General features: G+C 43.3%; 1 protein-coding gene across 3 annotated transcripts in view; it reads right to left on the bottom strand.

The window, feature by feature from the left end:
* Window positions 1–27,152, bottom strand: part of PKD2L1 (polycystin 2 like 1, transient receptor potential cation channel) — a 93,506-nt gene that overhangs the window by 61,607 nt on the left and 4,747 nt on the right. For 2 of the 3 annotated variants that reach the window (XM_061634669.1, XM_061634671.1), the window contains exon 2: window positions 21,668–21,881. The exons of the other annotated variant lie outside the window; for it this stretch is intronic. Coding sequence is in view for 1 of the 2 variants with exons in the window: in XM_061634671.1 (XP_061490655.1) it covers window positions 21,668–21,686 (19 nt within the window). In the remaining variant the exon portion in view is untranslated. The remainder of the gene's footprint in view (window positions 1–21,667; window positions 21,882–27,152) is intronic. 3 annotated transcript variants of the gene reach the window in all.

Raw genomic sequence — 27,152 nt, 5'->3', positions numbered from 1 at the left:
TTTTTATTCCGACAGGCTTTTGGGATAGGAGGTGTTTAGGATTGGGCTTTACAAGGCTTGTTTTATTGTTTTATATTATTATCTGTATTATTTTAAATTGTTTTTAGATTTTTAAGTGCCCTTTACAGTTTTAAGGTTGTGCATAGTTTAATTGTATTTTAATTGTATGCTTTTCTATGTTTTTAACTACATGTAGTTTTATATGTAAGCCGCCCTGAGTTCCAGTTTGGAAAAAGGGCGGGGTAAAAAAAAAAGTTTCAATTCAATTCAACTCAATGCAGTACTTTGTTAAAATCCTTAGGAACAGAGGAAGGTGCCTTATGCTGAGTTGTATCCAACACAATCGTCCCGTTAGCACAAAGGACTTCCACCTGCACAAAATAGCGTCTTCTCCTGCTTCTCTCCATGTGCCCCCCCCGTCTGTTCTGGGAGTTTCCCCCCAACCCCTCGGACCAGATTTAAGGATGTCAGGGTGCAGGGAGAGAAGAGGAAGTCCCATTGTGCAGGCAGACATCCTTGTGCTAACACGACGATTTGGTTGGATACAACCCAAGTGAGTCAGACCATTGGTCCATCTAGCCAAGTGTTGCCTGCACTGACTGACAGCAGCTCTCCAGGATTTCAGGTGAGTCTCCCCCATACCTCCCTGTTGATGCCAAGGACTGAACCTGGGATCTTCTGCATGTAAACCAGATGCTCTAGCACTGACTTATGGCTGTTCCCCATTACAACTATGTGATAAGGCTGGTCAGCATTACTATTGCCGCAGGGCAAAGGGTGGTTAGGCTGAGAGGCTTGCCTAAGTCCTCCAGTGGAGTTTGTGCCTGAGGTGGGCTGGTCCTACAATTAGGCAGAGTGGGGCAATCACTGCAGGCAGCAGATGGGGGGCAGCAGCAGTAGCTGTTGCAGTCATTCCATCTGAGCTCCCAGAACGTTCTCCCTTGTTGGGAAGAACAGCTATGCATGCCACAGGCCTGCGTCAAGCACCTCCTAAGCCAGAGTGTTGCTCTGGAGGATATTGTTTCATTGCCAATGTTGAAGTATGAGTTAACTGCCAATCAGTCAACTTCTATATGAAGAGTGGTGGCAGTGATGGTCCTTTAACCCAAGCAGCAACATGTCTTGGCCTGGCCTTGGAGAGAAGACTTCCTCATTCGTATTTGGGAGCCAAAGCAGACATTGTAAAGGAGGTCTGTGATTGACTCTCCCATCAACATTTCAAAACATAAATGCAGCCACACATCCTCCCCACAAAATTGTCTGAATGCTTTCCACTATTGTTTTTCTTATCAAAATCCCCCTCCACCGACAGCTATTAGCCCCGCAAGGGGGGGGGAATAGGCACAGTATAGGTACCTTGCTTACCCTTAAACCATCCAGGGCTAACAGATCTGGGGGATGGGGGGGAACAGTGCAAAGTGAGTGAGTGAATAAAGGGTCAAAACATCCTTTTCCCCCCAGAACTGATGCCCAGAGCCACTTCTCTCTCCCCCCCACTGCTTTTAATTTTAAAAAGAGAAGATTAGATCGCAGACCTTCCACATCACATTTGTCTTAGCCACTATGTTACGCTACCTTTCTGTCTAAAAGCCTTGAGAGGACTTTGTCCAGGGAGGCAATCTATAAATAATTAAAGCCAAGACCCCACTCAAGCAAAAGCACAAAGAAAGCCAAACCTGACAATGGTGCTGCTGGGAAGTAGGCGGCTAGGCCAGCAGCAGTAGCAAACCTTCTGCTTCAGCACCAGGCTATCTGCACCTCTTGCCACACTGTGGCATTCCCCTTACACTGGTAGCCCCAGGGAAGACGCACTATTCTTCACCTCTTTCTCCACTCTCTACCTCTGGTTGCGATCACTGAGGTCACTGTAGCCTCTGCGTGCTTCTTCTGTACAGCACAATCCATTGCCATTCAGCCCACCATTTCTGCATCCTCCACTTTACAGCGTCTGAGGCCTGCTTCTTCCTTGTATCTTGGAGCCATTGGCTCTGCCTCCATCCTCGATCCCCTTTCTGTGCTTCCTGTCAGGGGCTTAATATTGTAAATGTGTCACTGAGATATCTCAAATGAGTCACGGGTAACAACTTAAAAAAAAATCTTACAGGATTTCCCCAAAAAGGGTAAATCCAGATTAAATAGAGGGGAATATGGACTGGCGTTTTGAAGATAACAGTGTTATGTAGATGCTGCAAAAAACTCACACACATGAGGAGCACCAAATCCACAATAAACACTCATCTGGAAGTACCTCTCCCCGACTCCTTGCTGGCTCCTTTTACCCTCAGTCTTTCTTCCTCCTTTCCTCCAGGTTGCCCTGGTTGGTCCTGCGACCATCCCCTCTAAGCACAGAGGCTGGAAGTCTGTGGTTAGTTCTAGACAGCAGGTAAATTTATTCAAAATGCCAGCATATTTCAATATGAATACTCTTCTAGGGCAATTAACAGTTGTGATATTTACTTCTCTTAGGCTGCACCTAACCCCACTAATCTGGGAGTAAGCTGCATTCAGTTCAATAGGACTTATTTCTGAGTAGACATGATTAGGATGCACTTAGTTATTTACTTCTCTTTAATATAATTTCCGGTATAGAATAAAACTGTCTTTTTGACTTTTTTCTGTTCTTTTGATGCTGTTTTCCTCCCTCCCCCAGCAAAGTACACACCATATTCCATTCATCTCCCGCCACAATCCCTACTCTCAGGCATGGTCCTCTATGTACTAAGGCACGCTATTCTTAGCAACATTAACCCATGTCTTTTATCTCAGGCAGGGAGCAAGTTCAAACAAGGTGCATCATGCACAAATCAAGGCATTGAGTTAAACAATCCAAACAGTTCAAGGATGCTGTTTCAAGCAAAGAAGGAGCTGACTGTTCCACAGAAACTCAGGTAACAAAAATGGTCAAAGGTCAGTGATAGCACACATTAGATGCATTGATTTCTATTCTGCTAGCATCTGGGAAGCTGAAATCAAAACCTGATCTTTAAAGTTAAAATTGCAGCTTCAGAGATCAAAGATTTCTTAGTATACTATTTACATTTGTAGAGAAAATCAACACTTGAGTCAATGTCCAGTTCAGTCCAATCCTTAGCAACTTCACCAAGGGCCATTTTGTTCAGTGAATGCATGGAGGACTTTCACTGAAGGTGGCTGTGTCCTATTTTACAGAGGACAGTCCTCTGTTTGAAGGCCTCTGTCTGAAGGTGTCCTCTCTTTGAAGGACTGTCCAGTCCAAGTGTGGTTTAAAGAACCATAGGAAGAAAGAGCAGAAAGGGCCTTGAAGTTGCCCATCAACAGTTAGCAGCACCTGGGCAGCAGACTAAGCAGGCAGGTACACAGGTCACCTGGTCACAGTCTTGTTTTCAACTCTAGTAATTTTCAAAAATATTTCTGTTTAAATTACAGTTATTATACAGCTGTTGTCATGGCTGTACACTATAGCTAGTATGGTTTTCTTGCATTCCACCATGTTGAATTGAAAATCCCCCCAACCATTCTGTTACTTCCCATAACCACATCTGAAGAAAAAAAACTTACAAGACTTATTTATAGTGCTGGAATAAGAATCGCTTGCTCTACAACCCTGAAAGTTTTCATAGCGATACAAAAAAACTCCAAGAGAATTCACAGGTTAAAATGAAAAATGGTAGTAAAAAAATTCAGAAGGCTGGTGGACTTGTTTCTGAAGTGTTGTGACAAGATTGTTGAAATTCATTAAAAATCAGACATGTTCATAGAGTACCTATAATCTTATTTCTAACCTTGCTCCATACTCTGAGCTTCATCTTCCAGAGTTTAAAAGTTTTTTTTTAAAAAAAGCATGGCTGATTTTTAAATAATTTAAGAAAATTAACATTGGAGTCTATGATATACTGCATGCATGCAAGGAACCAACTGCCAGCATTCTAAAAACCTGACTAACAACTGTTTGGCTTGGGGGCAATGTAGTTCATTTGCTAAGCAGGGTTGACTTTGGTTTAAATTTGGATGGGAGACTGCTATAGAATAAAAAGGTGGCAGAAACTAGGGTTGTCAGGTTAGAAGGATCCCAAAACCTAAAGTTTTGGAGGCAGGCCCTAGTGATGTCATTAAGCATGATACATTAAGCATCAACCACAGTTTCTTGGAGCATACCATTCCAACAAAAAAAACCTGATTGGAAATTAAGATACAAATCTTAGCTAAAAGAGGGTATTCCTAGGTCCAGTTGAAGTGACAGGAAAATTCCTTCTCACCTGCTTAAGGGGCCTGGGTATGGAACATTCAATATAACCTACTTGCTTCTGGCAAGAAGGATTTAAATGCCCTCAGGCCAGTCACCAGAAGGCCATTGTACGAAGGGAGCCTAGTGTTGTGGAGACGTTAGATGGGAGCACTCAGTAATAAAGATGGTGACCCTGAAGGCTGCCATTCTAAACATACTTACTAAGCCCCATAGAACTCAACAGGACTTATTTCTGAGTAGATATGGGTTAGGCCTGTGCTGTTGGTAAGGATCCTCTGCAAAGATATCCATAGACCAAACCACGTGTGTTTTCTCTCTGTCAATTATTACTAACTGGAATTGGTTTGGCTGTCAAAGTGAGTTTATAGCAGCCCATAGGGTAGGCAGGAAAGGTAGAGAATCTTCTTAACTCTTACTTATTTCTGAAACCTCTCTCTGCAGGGTGAAGGGTCAAGTTCGTAAAGACGTTTGGAGCAGCCACATTAAAAGGCAGGGGCAGGACATTCCAGACAGGTATAATATGCTTTTTATATGTTTTTAACAGATGTTTTTAACTCATTGTTGATTTTATTATTTTGAATGTTTTTAAATACCTGTTTTTACCAATAATTTTACTGTTTTAATTCCTTCTGTAAACTGCTTGGAGGTTTTTTCCAATACAGCAGTATGTGCATGTTGTAAATAAAATACATAAATAAATGTCAGTGTCACTGTGGCCCTTGGGTCTCTTTCCTCTTTTAGAAACAAAGAAAACTGCCTTATATCGACTCAGGCTATTTAGTACCATCTAGCTCAATACTGATGACATGGACTAGCATTCGCTCTCCAGGATGACAGGTAAATAGTCTTTTCCAGAGATTGGATTTTGAACCTTTGCATGCAAAGCATGTCCCCTACCACTGAGCTGTAGCCCTTCACCTATTTACAGAATTACCTTTTAAAATTGTTCTTTTCAATTCACTAATGAATGCACAGCATACCTGAGGCAGATCTACACCATGCATTTAAAGCACAGCCAATGCACCTTTGAAGCACATGAATCCCACCACAGAATCATGGGAACTGTAGCTTGTTAAGGGTGATGGGAACTGTAACTATGGGAGGGAAACTACACTTCCCAGCTTTAAATGTGAGTAGGATGTGCTTTAAATTTATTAAATGGATCTGCATTACTTATAAACTTTGCCTGCATAGAAATTGTTTTAATTAATTTTTAAAATGGAAATCAGCTACAAAGTTTACTGGGTAACCATGAGCTACTCACAATCTCTCAGCCTAATCTGCCCCTCAGGGTGAAAACAACCGAGGGGGACCATGACCACCCCAAGGAAGAAGAGCACACTTAAAATGTAGAGGGAATAATAATGTACAACCATAGTGTGAAGTCAGATACATATTGAGACACAGTATGAAGAAATATTTATAAGCATGAATGTCAAAGATGTTTATTATATACACAACCTGTAAAGATATTTATAGTGCAATCCTACATATGTTTACTCAGAAGCGAGTCCCAGTGTATTCAGTGGGGCTTACTCAAACAGGAAAGCGTGACAGGACTGCAACCTGGAGTGATAAGGAACTTCACTCACCCAACTCCAAATTCAAAATCATGCCACTTTAAGATGTTTTGCAACGGTTTTATACTTGTTTTTGTGATTATTGGATTTTAAATGGATTTATTTCTTGTTGTGAGCTGCCTTGGTTTCCAATCGGCAACCCCACCTCACAGGGTTGTTGGAAATACTCCATATACACACACACACTGGAGATGTAAAAATGCATCAACCCCATATAATAGTTAATTGTCAAAACCAGAACTTTTTTTAAAAAAAAATAAGTATTAGTTTCCTACCAAATAAAAGCAATGACACCTATGTAAGCCTTGCCTAATTGCTTAAAAAAGGATTTGAGGGGGAGAGAAAGGTTTACAACACAATCCTTTGCTATGTTAACTCAAAAGTCCCATAGATTTACAGCACACACTCAGACACTTCTGAGTGTCTACTCAGAAGTAAGTCCTACTGAATTCAATGGAGTTTACTTCTAGGTATGTGGGGTTAACTTTTCAGTTTTCCTCCAAGAAAAGTGAGTATAGGATTAAAGCTTCATATTGGGAAGGTTTCCAAAGGTTTTCAAAACAGGCTATGTTTTGAAACTGCCCTCTTCAACAGCCCAGGAAAATTTAAACTTGTTTGATTCTTTATGATTAGAAAGGTATAATATTATAATGGCATCGTAAGCTGCACCATGTACAATTTTTTTTCTGTTCAAAAATTATTTGAAAGATAAAAGGTATAATATGCTGTTTTTTTACAAGTAATTAATCCTGCTTGTACACTTTTATTATAATTATAACTGAAATTGTTTACTGTGCATGCCTACCAAGATCCTGCTGTAATTTTCTGTTCTAAAGTGCCTGGAATCCGTGAGTGGATGGATGGGAAGAAACAGGCTGAAGCTCAATCCTGATAAAACCGAGGTACTGCTTGTGGGTGACAGGGGAAAGTTGGGTATTGTTGACCTGGAACTCAATGGGGTAAGATTGCCCCTGAAGGATCAGGTCCGCAGCCTCGGGGTTATTCTTGATTCCAAGCTGTCCATGGAGGCTCAGATTTCGGCAGTGAGCCGGGCAGCTTGGTATCAGCTACACCTGATACGGAGGCTGCAACCCTACCTCCCTGCTCATCAGCTCCCACTGGTAGTGCATGCCCTGGTCACCTCTTGACTGGACTACTGCAATGCGCTCTACGTGGGGCTACCCTTGAAAACGACCCAGAAATTACAGCTGGTACAAAATGCGGCGGCCCGTCTGCTTACAAATAGCCGCCGCCGTGATCACATTACGCCGGTGTTAGTTCATCTACACTGGCTTCCAGTTGCTTTCCGGGCCCAATTCAAGGTGTTGGTATTAACCTTTAAAGCCCTATATGGTCTCGGCCCAGTTTACCTGAAGGAGCACCTCCAGTACCACCAATTTAGCTGCCTGACTAGATCAGCCACGCAGGACCTTCTCTCAGTACCACCAACGAAAACAGCTAGGTTGGTGGGAACTAGGGAGAGGGCATTTTCAGTGGTGGCCCCCACTCTCTGGAACTCCCTCCCGTTCGATCTTCGACATGCCCCTTCCCTGGATGCATTCCGCCGAGCATTAAAAACCTGGCTCTTTGGACAGGCCTTCGGGACCTCCGGGGTGGGCTAAGCTTTTATCACTATTACTGAACGTCCATTGTTTACATACTGTTTTATGCTGTAATTTATCCTTTATTGTCGACTGTATTGTATTGCTATGTATTTTAAATCGTATTTTAAATTGTATTTTACTGGAATTTAATTGTGTACGTCGCCTAGAGTGGCTTTGGCCAGATAGGCGACACAAAAATTAAATTATTATTATTATTATTATTATTATTATTATTATTATTATTATTATTATTCTAGATCTCCTGCACAGAGAAAGTACTTTTGCTGTTGCAGAAAGCTATAAATTTACTCAATTCCTGTTGTGCAGACAAGCAATGGGTTCTAGCTATTGCCTGGAGGTCAACAAATTCCAACCCTGACTTTACTTATTAGCTAAAATCCTGAAAGGGTGGGGATTAGAGCAGCCAGTACTAACAGAAATTGCAGGGGGGGGGCAGAGGTGGCTGACATTTTGGTGTATATCTCTTGAAGCAGACCACCTAGGAACTTAATTTTTGTAAAATGAAAGCTAAAAGTCTGGAGGTTTGGGTGACTCACTTGGAGATCCAGAAAGAATCCTCCAAAAAAACTGAGTCTCCAGGCAAAAACCGGAGACCTGACAACCCTAGTGGAAACTCTGAAAGGAAAGGGGCTTTCCCTCTACCCAATGTCCCAAATCCCTCCTCCTCTCCATCTTATTACTTACTTATTTATTTATTTATAATATTTATACCCCGCCCTACTTCCGTAGAACTCAGGGCGGCTTACAATTAAGAACCATAAACAATTAAAACACTAATCATACAGATTAAGACATTTAAAATGACTAAAAAAATAAAAAATAAATATTTATCAATTTCAGTTAAAAGCTTGTCTAAATAAAACAGTCTTCACCTGGGCACGAAAAGACAAAAGCTAAGGGGCCAAACGAACCTCACTGGGGAGGGAGTTCCACAATCTGGGGGCAGCCAGCGAAAAAGCCCTATTCTGTGTTTTCGGAAGAAGAACTTGCGGAAAAGATGGAATAGTGAGTAAGGTCTCATCAGATGATCTTAGAGTCCGGATAGGTTCATAGAGGGAGACACGATCTAACAGATAACCTGGACCTAAACCGTATAAGGCTTTATAGGTCAAAACCAGTACTTCGAATTGTGCCTGGAAACAAACTGGCAGCCAGTGGTGCTGGTATAACAGAGGAGTTGTATGTTCTCGGGGCCCAGCTCCAGTTAACATTCTGGCAGCAGCTCTTTGTACCAATTTAAGTTTCTGAGCAGTCTTCAAAGGCAGCCCCATGTAGAGCGCATTACAGTAGTCTAGTCGGGATGTAACTAATGCATGTGTCACCGTAATCAAGTCTGGCACGTCAAGGAACAGGTGCAACTGGCGAACTAATCTCAGTTGAGCAAAAGCACTCCCGGCCACAGCAGAGACCTGGGCCTCCAGGCTCAAAGCCGAGTCCAGGAGTACTCCCAGACTGCGAACCTGTGATTTCAGGCGGAGTGTTACCCCATCCAGCACAAGTTGAATCCCTATTCCCTGATCTGTCTTACGACTGATAAGGAGCACCTCTGTCTTGTCGGGATTTAGTTTCAGCTTGTTCAGTCCATCACTGATACCAGGCATCGGTTTAGAACCTGGACAGCTTCCTTGGTATCATTAGGTGGAAAGGAGAAATAGAGCTGGGTGTCATCGGCATATTGGTGGCACCGAACCCCAAAACTCTGGATAACCTCTCCCAGCGGTTTCATATAGATATTAAATAACATGGGGGACAGAACTGAACCCTGGGGGACCCCATAGGTCAAAGGCCAAGGGGTCGAGCAGGCATCCCCCATAACCACCCTCTGGGTCCGTCCCTCTAAGAAGGATCGAAGCCATTGTAACACCGTGCCTCCAAGTCCCATCCCAGATAGGCGACCCAGCAGGATACCATGGTCGATGGTATCGAAAGCAGCTGAGAGATCCAGTAAAACTAACAGGGACACACTCCCCCTGTCCAGTTCCCTGCAGAGGTCATCTACCAAGGCGACCAAAGCTGTCTCAGTTCCATAGCCGGGCCTGAAGCCAGATTGAAATGGATCAAGATAGTCCGTCTCATCCAAAAAACACTGGAGCTGGGCGGCTACCACTCGTTCTATTATCTTGCCCAAGAAAGGAATGTTGGAAACTGGGCAATAATTACTTAATAATGAGGGGTTGAGGGAGGATTTTTTCAACAATGGTCTAATCACTGCCTCCTTTAAACTAGGAGGCATTCTGCCTTGTTGTAATGAGGCATTAATCACTTCCCTGGCCCACTCAACCAATCCCCTTCTGGCATTTGTTATAAGCCAAGAAGGGCAGGGATCCAACATACAGGTGGTTGGGCGCGCCACTCCAAGGATTTTGTCCACATCCTCGGGTTGAACAAGCTGAAAGGAATCCATTTTAATTAAGCAAGCAGAGGCCAAAGTTACATCCACCAAGACTGTATCAAGTTTGGCGTCCAAGTCAGAATGAATCCGAGCAATTTTATCTGCGAAGTATCGTGCAAATTCGTGACAGCGGGTTGCTGAGTGGTCAGCATCGAGTTCATGGGGGTCAGAACTTAAGAGACCCCTGACCACTCGAAACAATTCCGCCGGATGAGATCCAGCAGATGCAATGGAGGCAGAGAAGAAAGATTTCTTTTGAGCCCGCACTGCCACGGAATAAGTCTTTAAATAGACTCTAGCCCGTGTTCGATCAGATTTGCTCCGAGTTTTCCACCAGCGTCGCTCTAGTCTCCGTCTTTCGCGTTTCATCGCCAACAAGTCTTCAGTAAACCAAGGAGAAGGCTTGGTTCCAATTCGCGAAAGGGGACGCTTAGGAGCGATTGTGTCCACCGCCCTGGTCATTTCCTCATTCCAAAGGTCAACCAAGGCTTCGACAGAATCACCTGCCGAGGTGACAGGAAAATCCCCAAGAGCCGTCAGAAAACCATTTGGATCCATCAGTCTCCTGGGGCGGACCATTCTAATCGGTCCCCCACCCCTGCAGAGGTTCTGAGTCGCAGTGAGTTTGAACCTAACCAGGTAGTGATCTGTCCATGACAATGGAACTAATGAAAGTTCCTCCACACCAAGATCACCAACATCCCGTCCAATACAGAAAACAAGGTCCAAAGTATGACCAGCAGTGTGAGTGGGGCCAGATATTATTTGGGACAGACCCATGGTTGTCATGGCGGCCATGAAATCCTGAGCCACTCCAGTAAGGGCAACATCGGCATGGACATTGAAGTCACCCAAGACAACAAGCCTTGGGGACTCCAATATCAAACCTGAAACTACTGTAGTAAGCTCAGGAAGGGAGAGAGTTGGGCAGCGGGGTGGGCGGTACACCAACAGAATCCCTATTCTGTCCCAGGCACCCACTTTCAAATAAACGCATTCGAACCCTGAGGACTGTGGGAGGGGATGCCTGGCTAGGTGGATGGTATTTCGAAAAACCACTGCGACTCCACCTCCCCGTCCCCCAGGTCTGGGCTGCTGATGAACAGAGAAACCAGGAGGACAAAGCTGAGAGAGATTAACCCCCCCAGCTTCATCCAACCAGGTCTCTGTAATACACGCCAGGTCAGCATGCTCATCCAGAATCAATTCCTGAATAGCATTAGATTTACCATTCACTGACCTGGCGTTCATAAGCAGCATTTTCAGCCCGGGGGAAGTGCCACCAAGGCTATCCAGGTTATCTGAGTTGGGAGACAGCTTAGGGGTTATCAATATTCTACTGGATTTCCCCTTAGTTCGATTAAATAGTTGTCTCCCAGGACCGTATCTCCCTCGCCCCTCCAAAACATCAATTGCCGCCCCCTGAAACCCCTCTGTTAATTTCTCATTCACCCATATAGATGGTTGTTTTCCATTGTTCTCAGGGGTTACTTGTAGTCAAGGTTTTGTCAATCGAGCCACTGAGGCAAAACTTAGGGGCGCTAGATCTGGCATTAATCTGGTATTAATAATCATAGGAGATTCGTCTGGCAAAACTTCAATTTGTTCTAAACTAGGGTCCAAACAGCATACATTCGAAAGGTGTATTTGTTTAGGGTTTAAAGAAAAACCTCCAATGGAACAAGCCTTTTGAGGAGAATCTGCTTCATCATTAAAGTTAATATCTGCTGTGGATAAAACAGTAATATGATCATTAATTACAGGCAGTGTCAGGTTCAATGAACAAAGATCCTCCCCAGATTTATCATTCCTAGGGTTCGATGACTGAGATTGAAAGCCCAGAGGATAAAAAGCATCATGTACGGAATCCAGGTCAATTAAATCCCAAACAACAGCTGGTTCTGACGTTATTGGTAGCCGCTGAGTTGTCTTACAAATGCCACTAACAAGGGGCTGCGCAGGGGCTATATTTTCAAAAAATCTCATAATTTCTATATCAAGTAATTCCAAAGACCGTTTATGTTGGAGTAGCCACCCAGCTTTTTCATGTGAATTAAAAGACACAACAGTATGAGCTGTAGTCAAATTATAATAAAGATATTCCGCATGATCTATGTCCTCAGGAAGGAAAAAACCCGGCCAAACACTTCCGAGAATTCCCAAGAGGTGAGTTTTACGATCTTTTTGAGTAATACATCCCCAAGGTTTAGGGTAATTTAATAGCACCAGCTTCCGGCGATTAAGAATTAAGCGCCATGTAGGAGCAGAGCTTGGAAAAGTTACTTTTTTGAACTACAATTCCCATCAGCCCAATCCAGTGACCATGCTGGCTTGGGCTGATGGGAATTGTAGTTTAAAAAAGTAACTTTTCCAAGCTCTGTGTAGAAGCAGTAGTTCGCATCTGCTCAAGTACAATATTATTGGAAACAGGAGGCCAAGGTATTGGCCGCTCCGAGGTGTGATGTTGTAATGGGGTGATCGTTGGTAAAGAGAAGGAAGACCTAGAAGATGATGGACAAGTCAAAACAACTTTGTCATTCTCTCTGGAGGCACCCAACTGTGACATCCTCTCTAGAGAGGGGTTGTGAAACAGGATATCTTCTCTCAATCTTCTTTGGAAGAGAGGAGGCTTCTAGCACTTTAAACAGTTTAGTAACTGTTTCCCTCCCCCTCCTCCACAAAGGCACGTTACCAAATTCCTCCAACATACACAGGAAGTGGATTGGACTGTAGAAGACCAACCCAAATTGTGTTTGCATTTTTACAAATGTGTAGGGCCAGTACAATATCTCAGAGAGGAGGATGGGTCTCCTGCTCCCCTGGTGCATTCACTATAACTGCCCAATTTCCCTCCTTTTTAAAGTTTGATAGAAATATCTGTGGTTTAAACACCAAGCTTTTTTGCCTATTAGTGAATTATTATGTCTAAATTTGCACACACGTATATAAATTGCAAATTGTTCCCCTTGTTTTGGTGATTATATCCTCTTTTTGGCAATGCATAACTGGCCTTCACTCCACAGCTGTTCCCATTCCATATTGAAAGGGACGATCAGAGAGGTTGTGATGTTTTGGTGGCCATAAGTATGCCTAATAGAAACTAGGACAGGCAAAAAACACAAATTTAAATTGCAGAATTTAAACTGCAGAATGTCTCAGTAGTTTGCACAGCAACCTTTTTTCTGCCCTAATAGCTCTTCTTGGGCACCTCTCCAAATTACCATTTTCTTAATATAGTTAATTAGTGTAATGCCTCTAAATTATAACCTGTCACTACACATTCCCCCTTAACTATTAAACAATAACAAAAAATAATGCATACTAATAATAATATTTACATTGTTGAGAAGAAAATATCAGCTGTTCAAGACCATTATTTTTATACTATTCATTGAAAGATTGGCTTCCTGGTTCCATGTTTCACCTTCAATACTAGTTCATCATGGGAGTCTGATGTCCCCTTTTGTGGTTGGCCATTATCCTCTCACTGACTGTCTGGCAGTTTGAAATGCTTTCCATTGATTGCCTTATTGAGGTCCTTTGGATCTAAGCATACACATTATTAGTTTCTCCACAAATAGTGAGGACTTACCCAGTCTATTGCATTATTATTATTGGTTATTTTTATTATGGATTACTTGCAAGTCTTTCATCCTCACTAGTTTATCCCCAAATGGCACTTTTTTGCAGCAGTGGGATATCTGGAGGAGCCACCTGATTTTTCTGGATAAACCTAGCAAGCAGCTAAGCCCTGCAAAGAAATCCTGATATTCCTTTGTGAGCACTCCATATTTTTTACTAGTATGGCCCTGTTTTTTTCCAAACATAATGCAAACACACATTATGCCACATTTTTCACAAGCTGTTAAGCCACAAATAGGTGTCATATCATTGGGATTCGATAATGAACCTATGCATTGCATTTTTGTACTTGAAACTAGAAATGCATCATACCATGATGTTTTATTTACGTTGGTCCCAGTCCTGGCCTCTCTAATATTTCTGTTCGCATAAAATATTCATCTGAGCTCCAGTGTCTAATTTAAGTAGAAAAATGCACATGCATTGGTAGAATCCAGTCACTAGTCTTCATCGCTTTCAATGAAGGGTTGGACAGCATTTTCAGCCCAAAGGCCACATGTGTCCTGCCCAAAGGCAAAGGATTCAGACTGAGGCAAGGTGATGTCTTTCCCCCTTTTTATTACAGTTATAGTTACATCCAAAGCGGTGCACTTCATATGCCTGTCTACTCTGACTCACTACTTTCCCTAACTAGCCTAGCTAAGCAGTCTCTGCAGTGTTTGGGGAGAGTTGACTCAGCACGTGTGCCTTGGGAGACACCTGCTTAAGTAGGGAAGGTTTTCACGCATAAGTTCCACCCTCTGAAAGTCTCTCTTCTCATGCCTCCTCACAGGGGCGAGGGGGGCAAGTGTCAGATGGCCCATCCAACAGCAGGGCTTCGCTAGGTGACAGCCCGGTCTCTGGAAGCGGGATGCTGATTGGCTGGAAGCATTTGAAGTGTCTGGTGGGGATTCCTGCACAGGAGTAGATGGCGCAATCAGAGAGTCGCTTCCCAACTGCTCAGGCTTTGGACGCACAGGTGGGGCAGGAGCTGCCTCAGTGGAAATGCCGGGCAGGGGAGATTGAGGACTGCCAGAACCCTCCCTGCTTGTCTCCCTTCCTCCAACTCCCCAAGGAGCCTTGTCCTCACTCCACTCCCTGATCAAACTCCCCCTTCGTCTGGTGGGTATATGCCTCTGGTGGGTAGAGCCAGTCACAAAAGTGACAAAAGATATGACTCTGACCCTGGATGGTAGGGCTACCTTCCAGCCATGCAAGTCAGAGGTTTCCACACACACTATCACTCTCTCGGCAAGCAAGAGACATTATCACAGTGCAAGGAGACATTCCAGCTAGGCAAGAGCACTCAAGGAGGGTATGGAACAGGGTTGGCAAGGAGTGTGTCCTGGGGAGATCTTCAACGGCCAAGTAGAGGGCCACATTTGGCCTCCAGGCTGAGGTTCCCCACCCCTGCGCTACATCTTCCTGAAATGACTGCTCAAGGATATCTTCAACAGGATATAACTAGATTTTTGGTGTTAAGAATTGATAGCGAGACAAACATAATTCACTGTTGCCATATCTGTCCCCATATACCTATGCCTTATCCTGTTCTATTCATCTGTAGTGCCTTGTCCACCTGTGCATGTTCAGCCTTCCCCTCTCTTGCTCATATTCGACAGCATTAAATGCATCTGTGACAGAAAAGCTTATCCTATACATTATATTCATTCGTAGAGATGTTCACTATATAATTGCATCTACATGTGCCTAAGTCTGTTTATCATGCATATTAGAAGTAGTTGCTTATCTTAATAGAAAGTGTGAGTGTGGGAGTGAATGGAATTCTTTCTAGGTATCAGGCCAAGACTGTGGAGAGCAAATGGTGGAGTGTGAAGGCCAGACCAGTAAGACAGAGGATGCAAAAGTACAGTGTGACAGATTAGCCTGGGCCCCAATGATGGATGTCAGGAAGAACAAGATGCTCCCCATATCAGACGCATCAATAACCCAGGAGTAACACAGTCTCCATATTTGATATGGATAGGAGTCAGGGTGTTATTGTTGCTCAGTTCATGTTTTTTTTTTAACCATCCTTTGTCTGGTGGGAAGGAACTGAAAGCATCCATGTGTGCTCTTGCCATTCAGCCCAGTGAAGACTTCTAAAGAACTTTTGGATATAAAAGCACCCCAAATCCAGCCACTGTCATAGAACCAATCAGCAGATTTTTGAAACCCCATGCACATGCCATTCTCCAGTCTCTTCCCACATTACAGAATTTTCTGGCCAATTGAGCTTGTGTGCTTGTTTGTATCAATTGCTTAGCGACTTAGCAATCCAGCTTCAATGACACTTTCCTTTCTGGGTGTCTCACAGGAGCACTCACTGATGTGTTTGATCAGGTATTCTAACAAAGCTTTTAATCCTCAGTACTGGTGTGTCATTGGGGTCCCTCCTACAATCAGCTGATCAGCCAACACATGTGGTCTTTGGTAAATAATTAACCCCATTTTTTGTGACAACAGCATCTTGCAAAAGGATTGTTTTCTGCAGTGAAAGTGGGGCTTTTCAGATTGCATGACAGCGCTTAGAAGCATATAGTGTTCCCTTCCTGCACATCTTTGCCTGGTCAAGACACTGGCTTGTTGGAGTTTGTCTGAGGTGCTGATGCTGCATATGAAGACTGGCGCAAGGAAGGACAGGCAGGCAAGCTAGTGGAGGTGAACTGCTGTTCTCAGGGGCTCCTTACCCAAGAAACTTCAAGTGGCTGTGGTTCAGAGGCAGGTGAGGGCCTCCTGCAGATACCATCTTCTTATCAGGAGGTCCATTCCACACAACATAGGAAGCAGACCTTTAGTGTTGTAGTACCTACGCTGTGGAATTCCCTCCCCTTAAATATTAGACAGGTGCCATCTCTGTTATCTTTTCGGTGCCTACTGAAGACCTTCCTCTTTCAACAAGCCTTTTAAGTAGAGACCTTATCCCAGTCTGCATCTGTGTTAGAATTGCTTTTTAAGATGTTTTTAAAGCTTTTTAAAAAAAATGTTGTAAAGATGTTTTGTTCTAATATGTTTTTAAAGATGTTTTGTTTTAATATATTTTAGGGTTTGTTTTTATGATGTTTTGTAGTGTTTTTAGTATTTTTGTTTGCCACCTTGGGCTCCTACTGAGAGAAAGGGAGGGATATAAATTTAATAAACAATAATAATAAGAGGCAGAAAAGACTTTGCACCCACCCATAATCCAGGGAGCCAGTTGGACTGCAGCATGCCTGTTGGAGAGTAGCTGCTCTTCATCTCTCAGGTACCAACGTCTGGGGTGCAGGGGGACTATGTACTTAAAATTGGGGTTGTTTAAGAAAATTTTGGGGCAGGGAAATTCAGCACAGCAGCCCATCTCTGGCAATGCAGAGATTGCTGGTGGCAAGCAAGGGAGTAAGAGGCGGAGGTGTTGCTTGCCACTTCTTCCTCCTGATGCTTTGTTTTACTTGTCACTCCTCATTCCCTTGTCCCACCTCCTTCTCTCTCACAAAACTGGTAGGAGGAGTGAAAGCAGCAGGGACATACTCCCTCTGAAACAGAGGACGGAACAGAGGAGGTGGCGACCAAGCTGGAGAACTGATTGGCTGGCTGGAAGCCACAGGCCAGCGAGCATGGAAACCTGACCAATCTGTCTTTTAAGTTATTTATTTTTATTTAACAAAATTTATATACCACTTGATTGTTGCAAAACTGCTACACAGTTTACAAGGAATATTAAAATTATCAATAAAAACAGTTAAAAACAATTAAAAACATTTAAATGACTATTCAAACCAGCAGTAAACTAAAAAGAGATTAAAACACACCAACATCTACACATCTGGATAGGCTTGCTTAAACAAATGTATTAAGCAGGTGCCGAAAAGAGTATAGTGAAAGTGTCTGCCTCACGTCAATAGGCAGGGATATCCAAAGTGCTGCCATGCTAAAAGACTGATTTCGTACAAGTGCAGAATGTGTTATGTGGCACCTGTAACATTGCCAGTTCCACAGATTGCAGCGGTTAAGTAGGCATGTATGGGGTAAAGTGATCCCACAAGTAAACTGGTCCCAAGCTGTTATAAAGGCACAGCACAATAATCAGGATATCATGGAGAATGCTGTTGTGCCAACCTATCTGGCACAGGCAGAACTCCACCCCGGCAAAAAAAGAAGAAAGGGCACAATGTACCTGGCACTTATATCTACTGGCAGCCCCCAGTCATCAGCAAAATGAATTTAATCAACAGCCATCTCTACACTGTAGATAGTGTAGACAGTAAGCACTTTCAGACTGTTGCTATTTTCAGGTGGGATTCAATCACATATTGGCAAATGCGACTCTCACAATTATGATTGTTTGGGAGGTCTTGCACAACAAACCTGCTTTCCCCAAATACTGGACTTTTTGCAATAAGGAAAAGACTGGGAAAATGCATTGGAAAGTGAAGGATAATAGTTGCTTTGATGCAGTGTCTTCTAACTTCCCCACAAACAAATCAGAACGAATGCTCATTGAACAGCCAACGTCATCTAATCTCCCTGCAAACAAATCAGGATGAATACTCAATAATCAGGTAGCCTGGAAGCATCCTCTAAGTCATTTAGAAATTAACTATTGAAATAAACCAATGAATTTTGGCCAAAGAATTAAATCCACAAAGTGGTTGAGCAATTCATTAATATACCTGGTCTTGTGTTTTCTGCTTCTATGACATCATGGAAATATCATATTCCTTCAATAATAGGACATTACAGGGAACATTAATATTTTGGCAAGGACATGGAGGTTATCACATTTATTCTGTACTAAAATTATTGGAGGCCAAAGTATTTCCCTACCCCAGTTCTAATATGGTTACAAATAGCAGGCGGAGGGAATGCAGAAGTTTGGAGTCAGTGCTGACTAAGACGTTGAGAGTGACGTTAGGAACACCTAATGCAGAGGTCCTCTACCTTTTTGGGTCCATGGAGATATTTAGAACTTGTGAGAGAATATAGTGGAACCATCACAAAAGGCTATCATCTCTTTCTCTCTCCTTTCCTGGGAAGACTTCAATTGTTATTCATTTAATTACTATTTTGTTATATATTTTCAGTAAAAACTAAATTTCTGAAAATGTTCTTACCTCATCTTCATTGATACCTTGAATACCTTATGTGGGTAGTCCTGGGCCTATACCAGAGGTTCTCAAGGTGTGATCTACCAGCTCCATTCAGAATGATGGACTATGGGAAGTTGGTGGAACAATCAAGAATATCTGTACTTGGCCCTACACTTGATTCCCGCCTCCCTTACTATGGAGAGCAAGACTTTTTTGACCAGGGCCAGGTTTATTAGAGAGGCTACTAAGGCCCTGGCCTAAGCCTCATGATTTTCATAATACCGGACATATTATGTTTTGACAATGTTATTGGCTCCGAACAGGAACGGTTTACTGAGCGATGTGCCAAACCCCCAGCAATTTTCAAGTGGTCCATGTAAAACAGGTTAGTGAACCACTGACCTAAACTAAATGATCCAAGCTAGCCTTCATCAACCTGGTACTCTCCAGATATTTTAGATTACTACTCCCATCAGCCACACTGGCAAACGTTTTGTTTGCTTCCTGATGGAGATTTTTTATTTTCTCCTTCTATGGGATCTTTGCTGGGGGTCCTTTAAGTAATTTAAAGACACAGGCTTAAAGCAAAAAGGTAGGCCTTTATTTCTTTACAAGCATATGCAGCGTCAGTTCTCCAGAAAGTCTGGAGGACTGCACAGATCTTTTATACCTTATTGAATACACATATAACATTAGTTTACCAATCACATAAGATTTCTTCCTACATAACATCACCAACCAGATAACTTTATTTAAATGAATACATGCATATTCATAATTTTGCAGATACCTCCCATCCTATTGTCTTGTTGTCTTCTCAGATTGATGTCAATCTGTCCCCTTGACTGATATTACCCCTATTCTACTGTCGTACATTACTGATGATTTTGTACTATACATTCCATTCCATCATGGCTTCTGATCAGCCAAGCTAGCCAGGGACATCTCTAGGACATTACAACCTGTTATTTTAAGTGATACCATGATGCAAGACCAAGTTTGGTTCTCCTTAGAGTGACTGGAAGTTCTATATGAAATTCCACTTATAATTACACTGCTATAGAGAAAGAATAATTTTAAATCACCATATTGTAGCTGAAAGCCACACAATATAAAGAGCAATTAGGGAACTCAGTAAATAAAAGGGGTAATTCTGAGCCAGCCACTCTCCATCAAACACAGAGGGATGAAGAAGGCAGCCCACCTCAGAATATCTCTCACCTCGAGAACACACATTATATTTATGAAGTAAAATTATACACATCATGCTATTGTAAAAATCAGTATCAAGCTCAAATTTTATCTCCTTTCTACCTTGATTCTGTTACGAAGATTTTTCAGGAATCTCTAATAATCTGCTTTCCCAAGATCAAATAGTAACAAATATATTAATCAAAAGATTGTACGCATTTTGCTTAAAACAATACCAAATCAATGATCTGCCAGTTATGCACTGGCCAATCTTGGCACCGAAAGAGCTCAGGAATTTACAGCAAGGTTAACTTGACCATTTTCTACACACAGGCGTGCTTTTAATGCCTGTTGTGTGTGAATATAGGGAAATAAATCAATTTTTCCTCCATCATTTTCAAGGGCCCAAATTGCTTGGGGCCAGGATGCTTGAGGGATCCTCCATCATTCCCCCATTGGAAGCTAATTAGCTTCTCACAATTCTTTTTAGCACTAATTCTGTCTGTCAGGTTCTTGAGGACTATCAGGAACACTCTCTTTGGAAAGATAGAGTTCCTATGCAATGCCCTTCTCATGCTCAGTTTGTGTTAATCTCTCCTGGCTTGCATTTCCTGGCTCAACCAGTGGAGCTAGTAAGTCAATGGGCTTTGGATGGACCCAGGGAAGCTCTTCCCCCATTGTATCATAACTGAGCCAGCGTTTACATGCCCTATTTGCTTCAAAAGCTTCGTGGTCCTCCAGCATGCTTGAGGAAACAAGAGTGATAGGCAAGTTAGGTTGGCCCGCACCCCCCTTTGGTCGTCTTTCTTCCATGTCTTTCCTTGGCCTCAGATTATAAGGGCAAGGAGTTGAATTTCTTCTTGGTCTCAGTTTATACGGGCAAGGAGGTGGATCAGGAACACCAGAGCTGTCATCTGCGCTCTGATATCCACTGTTGTTCAGATCCTTCGGCTGAGGTTCCACAGCAGTGGAGACATAAATTCATGCTGCAAACCCATACATACTATTTAGCACATTAAAGATTAGCAACAATTATATTATGTCACAAGCATCCATGGACTAGAATCCCCTTCATCAGATGTGTATATTGTTATTCTCTGTTGACAATTGCATACACATAGGTGTAGTGTGTGTGTGAGCTGTAAAAGGTGGGATAAAAATATAAAAGTTGGAGTAAAATTTCAATGAAATGCAAAAGATAGTCTGACAATTCAATTAGAACTTAAATGTATACAAAATCAGCACAGTGACCATTCACAAGCAGTAAGCGGCGGCAAAACAATTTTCTTAGCATTGCTAAGTAAATTAACATCTATGGTACAGGAAACCATTCAGACTAGTTGTCCCTATAGTTCCCAGCCAACAGCCAAACATATCCATCAAGGATGTGCAGTCTATCCTAGACAATGACACTTTTCTCTTGCAGGCCTTGGTTAGTAAGTCTGTCTTTGCTTACAGACCAACCTAAACAAATTATTCTCCAGCAACACCAGACACAAACACAGGGATCAGGCCCTGCCAGAAGCCACCTCTGCCCTTATAGATATCTCAGGACTACAACATGATCTAATGATCTCAGGGACAACCTCAGGGCCTCACTCACCTGCTTATCTTCCCATGCGATACATGCTATCACCTGCCAGCAATGCCCTTCCACTTTCTATACAAACAGGCCAGTCCCTAAGCTAGAGCGCTATATCACCAATTTGACCTCGCTATTTCCTGAAGCAGTGGTGCTGATCGCTGGCAATTTCAATGCTAGAATAGGCTCGATCAATAGGGCTTTATACGCCCATTTTCATGAAATTCCCCCACTTGCAGACGAAGCGCTCAATCTACCAGTTAGACAATCCAAAGATTCAGGATGCAACTATGCCGGTTACTGTCTGCTCCAAATGCTACACAGTTTGAATCTGGCTATGGTGAACGGCTCGGTGGACGGCAATCAAAGTGGTGAGTTCACCTACCTCTCTGGATCGGGAGCATCTGTCATAGATTTTCTCATTGTATCTTCTGACCTTTGGAGCTCAGTATATAGTTGTACTGTTGGCAATCGCACGGAGAGTGACCACCTCCCACTGATGTCATCCCTTTGCTGTGACAATGTGTTCCCTCGTGCTGACTGGCTCCCGGCTGTGGAACCAGATTATCCGATAAGAACCGCTCGTGTCAAATGGTCAACTAAAATAGAGAAGGACATAAAAGGAACACTAAACTCAGCTAGATGTCTTCGCCAGCTAAGCAAAACGACAAATGGACATAACTCAGATGTCAGAACTGCAGCATTCAGAAACCAGTATTTCAGTCTCCCTGGACACTTTCTTACTGAGCTGGAAGCTGCCATCCTTTCTACGTGCACATTTGGCCAACAGTGTCCACAGACGAGCAGAGGGGTTGAAATTTCTGTCTGATTCGTAGACCAGCATTTCCCGTCCAGGGAACTGGGTGGTCCTTGATGGGATATAACTGCATGATGTGTGCATGTCAAGCGTGCAGCACAACACAGGCATGCCTTCAAGCGCCGCAGTAGAAGGCCAGTACTGGTAGCAAAGTAACCTGTAAAAAGACATTCCTTGTCTGACGTGCTCTTTGAGCATCCTGTTCTTTTGAGACATAACAGAAATGTATTGTAAAAGCAGCATTTCAAGTGTAAAATTTGATTTCAAGTGAATTGTATGTGTGTTGAGGTATCATCAATTCTGGGTGTGGCGTTTGGGGATGTGAGATTCTGTTATGCCATTCTGTTAATCTTACAGAAAAAAATTATTCTACTACCCTCTGTGTGTGTTCTTATTTTTAATGTTGTTTTACAGCGGCATCACTAGCAGGAGTGCGGGGGGGGGTGCGGACCTCCGGCGCGAGTCGTCCCAGGTGCATGGACTGGGGTGGCTGGTCTTGAGTGCATGCACACACGCACTCACCACGTGCTCCAGGCTGGTGGTGGAAGGCCCGTCCCTGATTCACCGCCAGCGAGCAGGCGCCTGCTGTCGGTCTCGCGCACCTGCCTCCGAGGAGGAGTTGGCTGCGCCTGCCTGTAGCACTTCTCGTCTACTTTGCTGGCCAACGCCGCGGGGCGGGGCGGCTCTGGGTGTCACCCCCCCAGGGTGTCACCCGGGTGCGGTCCGCACCCTCCGCACCACGGTAGTGACGCCCCTGTTGTTTTAGGCTACTTAGATGTGCAGCAGCCAAGGCCAGCACCTTGTAGGCAATTTGTTTTAATAAGTAACTAAAATGTAATTGTAGTGGTTACTTTTGAGTAAAAGTAATCAGTTACTTTCAGAGCAATTGTAAATATAATGGTAATTACTACTTTTTTGGGCCATGTAACTATAACTTACTACTTTTTAAAAGTAATTTTCCAAGCTCTGGTTTTAAATCCACATTAAACTCCCAGGTGGTCAAGCCCTGCATATTCATACTATAACATGTAAAAAGAAAGTTGCCCAGCAGATGGCAGCACAGTATTTTGCTTTGCTAACTTTGCCTCTAGTCCTATCCTCCTTAACCTTATGCAACAGAGAGCATCAGCTGCTACTTCTCATATGCAGATGCAGATGGACCCTTATTGTCAACCCTACTAATTTCTGCAGGTACATGAAAAAAACTAATGTTATATTTGTTTACTTCAGACACTTGTGCATTTGGAATGCACTCCCCAAATTTTGCCTTATCTCAACTAGTGCTTAGTTTACTATTTATTTATTGAAATATTTATAAACCTCCCTTTCATAAAAAGACAGCAAATTAGTATACAGCAAAGAAAATAATAAAATAAATAAAACATCAGTAAAGATATAACAGATGAGTCACTAGACAGTGCAAGCTCACATGATCTCATACTTCCCCATATCAAAATAATTATTTAAAATTCCTTGCAAATAGGCTGCATTAACAGAAGTATAGTTTCCAGATCGCATGAAGTAATAGTTCCCCTCTATTCAGCTCTGGTTAGGCCTCATCTTGAGTACATTGTCCAATTCTGGACAATCCACTTCAAGAAGGATGCAGACAAACTGGAACAGGTTCAGAGGAGGCCAACAAGGATGATCAGGGGACTGGAAACAAAGCCCTATGAGGAGAGACTGAAAGAACTGGGCATGTTTGGCCTGGAGAAGAGAAGACAGAGGGAAGATATGATACTATTCTTCAAGTACATGAAAGGTTGTCGCATAGAGGAGGGCCGGGATCTCTTCTCGATCGTCCCAGAGTGCAGGACACAGAATAATGGGCTCAAGTTACAGGAAGCCAGATTTCAGCTGAACATCAGAAAAACTGCATAAACATTAGAGTACAACAATGGAACCAATTACCTAGAGAGGTTGTGGGCTCTCCAACATTGAGCAGGAGGTTGGACTCGATGGCCTTATAGGCCCCTTCCAACTCTACTATTCCATGATTCTGTGATCCACAATGACTGAGATCTTAGGTACTGATCTGGCATTAAATAAGAGCATGCACGTGCTGGTGGGCATAGAAGACAAGCAACCAGGAATCCACCCATGGGAGGGGTGGGAGCAAGGAACAAGCCATAAATAACCTCATCCTCACCTTCCATGGTGGCTTATCTCCTCATGGTCGTGTCTTCCTCTACCCACGATCACTGAAATTGGGGTGGCATTACAAATGCCTATCCTTCCCCAGACAGCTCCTCCTAAACACAACTAGGAGACTCTTATTCCCCTCGCAGAGCTACACTTCCCAGAGTGGAAGAGGGACTGACTGTTAAACCATTCTGCCAATTGTAGCCCTGTGAGGAGAACTGGCATCTCCTACCAACTCTCAGCACCCTTTGCAAACTACATTTCCTAGCCAGGACTATATAAAGTGGAATAAATGTATGGTGTGAATGTGACTAGAATGTGCAGGAAGCCACATATACCTTATGCCCTTCCCACTATCCAGCCTCCTCCTGGTTGGAATCAAAACAGGAGGGCGCCCTCACTCTCAGGACTCCAGAAGGGGATCCCAAAGAGACAGCTTCTCTTTGGTTGCTTCTTTCGTGGTGACCTTGCTGGCAGCAACCTTCTGCCCATTTTGATTTCGACGATGTGTGAAAAACATTGGACACATAAGCAGTACCAATTCCCTCTGTCTGGATGCACCCTAAATGTCATTTGGGACAAACAATTCCTCTAGAGGCTCATGGAAGAAACAGCTCTGGCATGACAATTCTATTTTGGGAGGACTAGGAAAGGGAGGGTGACCAGTTGTAACAGAGGATAACAAGAGGACTCCTGTCAGAAAAGCTTCACCTGCTGAAATGTCTCTTTTAATTCAAAACTCTTTCAAGTATAGGAGCCCTGGTGTCTGCCTTTATTAGTTTTTTTAAAAATACAACCAAGAGAAAGGAACAACATAGAATTGCCATTCTATTTTAGACCTCCTGCAGAACACCCTGGCATCATTTCTGCGTTTGCCAGGCGTCTGGACTCTGCCCAAAGTACAGGGTTGCAGGAGCCCAAAGCGGGCCTTCTGCTCCTTGTCATTACTTGATGGAAATCCTGACTGAAGCTACAAGCCACTGGGAACTTCTCCTGTGCAAATGTACCACTGCACTCTTCTCATATAGTTCCTTTTTTATTTTAGTGGGGCTTCCACAGGAAAGCTTCAGAGCAATTTGTGCCCTTGGTGTGTGATGTGGAGAGATCACAGATCTGGCTGAACGCAGAGGTGGAGAGAACAAGGCTATACAATGACTACAGTGTTTCCTCTGGAGTTATTTCCCAAGTCAAAAGACATCGCTACAGATCCCGAGGAGCTACTGAAGCAAGCCAAGGGGGCAGGCTGTGAGATCATCCTAGATGAGGGCAAATAGCCTGTGTCAACAACGCTGACCATTATGCAGCTCTGTTTACACAACACCATTTCGTTCTTCCCAATGCTCCCAGGGTGTGGTGGGTGTTGGAAAGCAAGGTCCAAGCAACAGGGAGAAGTGATGCTTCTAGACTAGATCACTTGGAAGCAGCTGTGAATTTGCTATCACACAAAGAGCAATTGGAGGGAAAGGTGAGCAGAGAAAGTGGGCTGATGAATGCCTCTCCCAGTCACCCCACCCCACCCCACCCCCTGCTATCTTAGTGCTTTCATCAGCTTCTGATAAGATAAGGGAATCCATGGCAAGGATTTTATCGAGAAGTCCCCAAGCAGGGTTGTGCATATCCTTGTTCAAATACATGGTCACAGTCATCATTTTGCTAAAAATAAAATGGACTTGGATCTGGATTTCAAAAAACATCTGAAGCAAGCAGACAAGGAAGGCAGCAGACAGGGGAGGAAAGCCATTACAACAAAGAGTCATGGCGTATTTTATTTGCCCATACTTTCATGTTTTGCAGTTTGCATTTTTAAAAACAAGTTGTTTTGAGTATAGCCGTAATTACCAATGCTTGGCCTTCACGATGAGAGGGGGGGCTATTTATTTATTTATTTATTACATTTATTCCCGCCTTTCTTTTCATCATAGAAACCCAAGGTGGCTTACTTACATATGGTTCCCAGGCAGTCTCCCATCCAGACACTGAGCAGACCAGCAGGGTGCTGGCCACATGTGCCTTCAGACCATAGCCTAGTATAAGGCCTAGTGTAACCAAGAGGTTGTAAACCTCTTTCTGGACTCAAAGTGCAAGCGAGACTTGTATGGTTGAATGTTCTTCCCTATGAAGAGCTGTACCTCTGTAGTAGAGCATCTGTTTTGTATGCAGAAAGTCCCATGTTCAACCCTGTGCATCTCTAGGCAAGGCTGAGAATATCCCACATCTGAAACGCTGGAGACCCACTGCCTGTCACTGTGGACAATACTGAGCTAGATGGGCCAGTGGTTTGACTCTGTATAAGGCAGTTGTCTATGTTCCTAAAAACAACTTGCACCTCAGGAAGAAGGCAAGGCCTGACCCAGTCTCAACATCTAGTTTTCTATGTACATGAATCATCATCATCATTGTTGTCAGTTGTATGGAAGAACATTAGATCATCTGCCAAGTAAAGCGGTGCAGTCCAGACATGGGTTAACCACCTCGGTGAAACTACTCAAAGTTCTCTAAAAGCAAACAGAACTTGGAGGAAGCAGGCAGGAGTCAATCTAGGCTGTGTGTGTGTGTACTGCCTTCAAGTCGATTCTGACTTATGGCGACCCTGTGAATAGGGTTTTCATGAGGCTGAGAGGCAGTGACTGGCCCAAGGTCACCCAATGAGCTTCATGGCTGTGTGGGGATTTGAACCCTGGTCTCCCAGGTCATAGTCCAACACCTTAACCACTACATTCCAAGGGATTAACCCTCATTAATAAAATGTAATAGGTAACATCCAGCGACCAAGGACTAGATTTAGAATCCTTAGTTTTAATCCAATACACACCATTTATATAAAGATAATTTATTTAAGAGTGAATGAGCTGGTATTTACAATAGAGAGCAGCGTTCTGTTTCCTTCAAGCTAAACACCCTCAGACGGGTT

This window comes from Rhineura floridana, chromosome 7 (genome assembly GCF_030035675.1).
Source record: "Rhineura floridana isolate rRhiFlo1 chromosome 7, rRhiFlo1.hap2, whole genome shotgun sequence".
NCBI classification, from domain to species: Eukaryota; Metazoa; Chordata; class Lepidosauria; order Squamata; family Rhineuridae; genus Rhineura; species Rhineura floridana.
Note: the sequence above shows the minus strand (reverse complement) of the source record. Positions and strands in the feature narration are given on the sequence as shown.